The sequence below is a fragment of the Salvia hispanica genome, chromosome 2 (genome assembly GCF_029641045.1).
Source record: "Salvia hispanica isolate PSC_SH4W2 chromosome 2, Shi_PSC_v1, whole genome shotgun sequence".
NCBI lineage: Eukaryota > Viridiplantae > Streptophyta > Magnoliopsida > Lamiales > Lamiaceae > Salvia > Salvia hispanica.
Genome location: NC_142693.1, coordinates 46318399 through 46321772, shown reverse-complemented (window position 1 = coordinate 46321772; position 3374 = coordinate 46318399). Strand labels below are relative to the sequence as shown.

The window sequence follows — 3374 nt, the reverse complement described above, 5'->3', positions numbered from 1 at the left end:
TCTAAATCTAAGACACTTTTAACACTTTATTTTCTCCTTCAACTCACTTTCCAATCCTTTGATTTTTTTATCTTTTCTTTTCACAACATTTCACATTTTTTTTTTCAACTTTTCTTTCTTTTTCATAAGCATCCTTTCTAGATCAAGCCCATATTTTGAATTTTTCTATTTCACAACTTGTACTTTCTTTACATTAAGCACACTACTTTTTATACTTTCCTCCTTATCTCTCCAATTCCTTTACAAAAGATATAAAATTCTAACTAACCCAAGGAATTGTCCCCATTTACAAAAGGCTAAAAAGCTCAAAATTGGCTCCAAAGGGAAAATTTTTAAACATTTGAGAGGGTCGAAAATTTTAGGTATAAAAGTAGCTAATAAAAGATGGCCAATCATCCTCCTAAATCAACTTAAACACTATGTAAACTTAGGCAAGACTAGGAGCAAGTTCAAGAAACATAAATCACACAAGAAAGAAATTAAGGCTCAAATCCTTACAAGACATAAGCATGAAACAAGGGCGAACAAGCAATTCACTAATTATGCATCTTTTCACCAAACCATCAAATCAAAATGTCAAGCCATACTTAAACATGGATGGAATGTAATATCATCGGCAACTCAGTCTAAAGTGTGTCCCTAAGCATGCGTGTTTCTCCCCAAACGAAAGCCTAAAAACAAAAACCTAAACTCACGGTCCACTACTTCACCCCCCCAAACTTATTTACAACAAAGTGTAAAATAAGTTTGTAGAGTCGGTTGGGACGTGAGTAAACTACTGAAATGAAAACATACCTTGAAAATTTTGCGTAGAGGTTGTACAGGGTGAAAATTCAAAAAATTTCGAAAAATCGCGCTGGTGATTGTGCCCAGGTGGCGGTCCACTGCGGCGCATCCGGCTATCGCCGCACATCGTCATATTGTTCAAGCGAGCAGGTGGCGGCACGCTGCAGCTCATGCGGCGGCCACCACGTAGAGGTCAGAACATGCGAAAAAAATTTCAAAGCACAAAATTAAACCAAAACCAAAAGTACATAGAAATTAAAGCAAAAAATTATCAAAAATGGTTAGGTTGCCTCCCAACAAGCGCTCTTTTAAAGTCATTAGCTTTTCTTTACCCCTTTTTTTACTCCTTGGGTGGCTCTTCTAGATCAACTTCTTCTTCCACCACCTTGTCTGAACTGTAGTACTTCTTCACACGGTGGCCATTGGCTTGAAACAACTGTCCATCCGGGGCTAGCAACTCAACCATTCCACTGTCATAGATTTTCTTGATCATGTAAGGGTCATTCCATTTAGACTTCAACTTCCCGAAGAACAGAGAAAGTCTCGAATTGTGCAACAAAACTACATCCCCCAAAGTGAGTTCTCGTGGACTGATCATCCTATCATGGTAAGCCTTCATTTGTTCCTTGTATGTGGATGAGCTGTCATAGGCTTCCATTCGAAATTCGTCCATCTCATTGAGAAAAACACGTCTCTCCTCACCGGCCTTTTGAAAATCTTGGTTTAACTTTTTGATTGCCCAATACGACCTGTACTCCATCTCAAGAGGCAAATGACATGATTTTCCAAATACGAGTTGATAAGGAGACATACCTATAGGGCCTTCGTACGCGGTGCGGTATGCCCACAACACATCATCTAACCGAAGGGCCCAATCCTTTGTGTTGACACTCACTGTCTTTTGTAGAACTGACTTGATCTCCCTGTTTGCTAACTCGGTCTGCCCATTCGCTTGAGGATGGTACGGTGTGGTGACTATATGCTTGACTCTGTATTTGTCCAATACATTGTCTAGCCATCTATTGTTGAAGTGAGATCCTCCATCACTTATGAGAGCACGTGGTGTACCAAACCTACAAAAGGTGTTTTTTTCTAACAAAAGCAGTGACAACCATAGAATCGTTAGTTTTAGTTGGAATTGCATCCACCCATCGAGACACATATTCAACTGCAAGTAGGAGATATTGGTACTCTCCTGACTTTGGGAATGATCCCATAAAATCTATCCCCCATACATCAAACAATTCTACCTCAATAATGGTGTTCATAGGCATCTCCTTCTTCTTAGAGATTCCTCCCGTGCGTTGGCATTCATTGCATTGGTGAACAAAGCTCGCGGAGTCACAGAAAATCGTAGGCCAATAGAACCCGCTTTGCAACACTTTGATCGCGGTCCTTTGCACACCGAAGTGTCCTCCCGTTGTTGACGAGTGACATCTTTCAACTATAGCCGCTCAATCCTCTTGAGGTACACACCTCCTAAATATAGTATCTGCACATCTTCTGAACAAGTAGGGCTCATCCCAAAAATAAGATCGTACATCTCTATAAAATAAGATCCCCTTTTGAGGGATCCTCTCAGAGAGCACCTCAAGTTCTGCAACCATAGCACAAACATTAGCATCACAAGTAGATAAATCGGTGTTAGGAGTGAAAGAGTTTATGAGACATGATTCGATGGGATCCTGAGTTTGATGATAGGTGACTTCCACACAGTCTGTGACGACTTGGATGACGCTACATTCTTGATAGCCTTCTGCCCCTTCTTTTCCATGGAATTTTAGAGCGTCGTAGATGTTGATGGTGATGCTCTCATCATGTAGTTTCAATGTTAACTCCCCCTTCTGTACATCTATCATGGCTCCTCCGGTAGCTAAAAATGGCCTTCCAAGAATCAATGGCACCTTCTTGTCGTCATGCATGTCTAACACAACAAAATCAGCAGGGAAAATAAATTCTCCAACTCTTACCAAGACATCTTCCACTATTCCCATTGGTGTTGTTGTGCTCCGATCCGCCATTTGCAAGGTAATCGAGGTGGGGCGGATGTTATCAACATCGAGTTTCCAGTAAAAAGACAGAGGCATCAATTTAATACTGGATCCAAGATCGCACAATGCTCTACCTTCTACATCATTCCCTAGAACACAAGATAAAGTAAAACTCCCTGGATCTTTGTATTTCTTCGGTAAGCCTTTCTGAATGATAGCACTGCAGGTTTCAGTTAAACCCTCTGTCTCATACTTTTCCCATTTCCACTTCTTAGCGACCACGTCTTTCAAGAACTTGGCGTAGTTAGGCATTTGTTGCAGAGCTTCCACCAGTGGAATATTGATGTGGACTCTGCCCATTGCCTCCAAGAATTTGGCGAAGTGAGCGTCAAGCTTCTTACTCTTCAACCTTTGAGGATATGGAATAGTGACACTGTAGTGTGGTGGAACGTCCAGTTGCTGCCTCTCGGCCGGCGGACCGCTGCGATGAGGTGTGGCGGCCGCCGGGGATTCCTCAGTGTCTATTCCAAAAAATAGAGCTCAACTGGCTGGGGGCTAATTGGCGGACCGCTGTGGGGTTGTGTTTATTTCTCTGCT

The 3374-nt window shown here is 41.8% G+C and overlaps 1 protein-coding gene across 1 annotated transcript; it reads right to left on the bottom strand.

The window, feature by feature from the left end:
• Window positions 1-1126: 1126 nt before the first annotated feature.
• LOC148932526 (uncharacterized) lies at window positions 1127-3137 on the bottom strand. Its single transcript, XM_089065137.1, has 2 exons — window positions 2263-3137; window positions 1127-1859 (listed from the first exon to the last, which is right to left on the bottom strand). Exons 1-2 carry the CDS (start codon window positions 3135-3137, stop codon window positions 1127-1129), a joined length of 1608 nt encoding a protein of 535 aa, XP_088921263.1.
• Between the last annotated feature and the right edge of the window lie 237 nt (window positions 3138-3374).

What these genes read in the sequence shown, in the direction of transcription:
- LOC148932526 (XM_089065137.1), bottom strand. Translation starts at nt 3,137, where the DNA reads ATGGGCAGAGTCCACATCAATATTCCACTGGTGGAAGCTCTGCAACAA. An exon ending in GCAGATACTATATTTAGGAG is followed by an intron (nt 1,860 to 2,262) that starts GTGTGTACCTCA and finishes CACCTTTTGTAG; the next exon opens with GTTTGGTACACCACGTGCTC.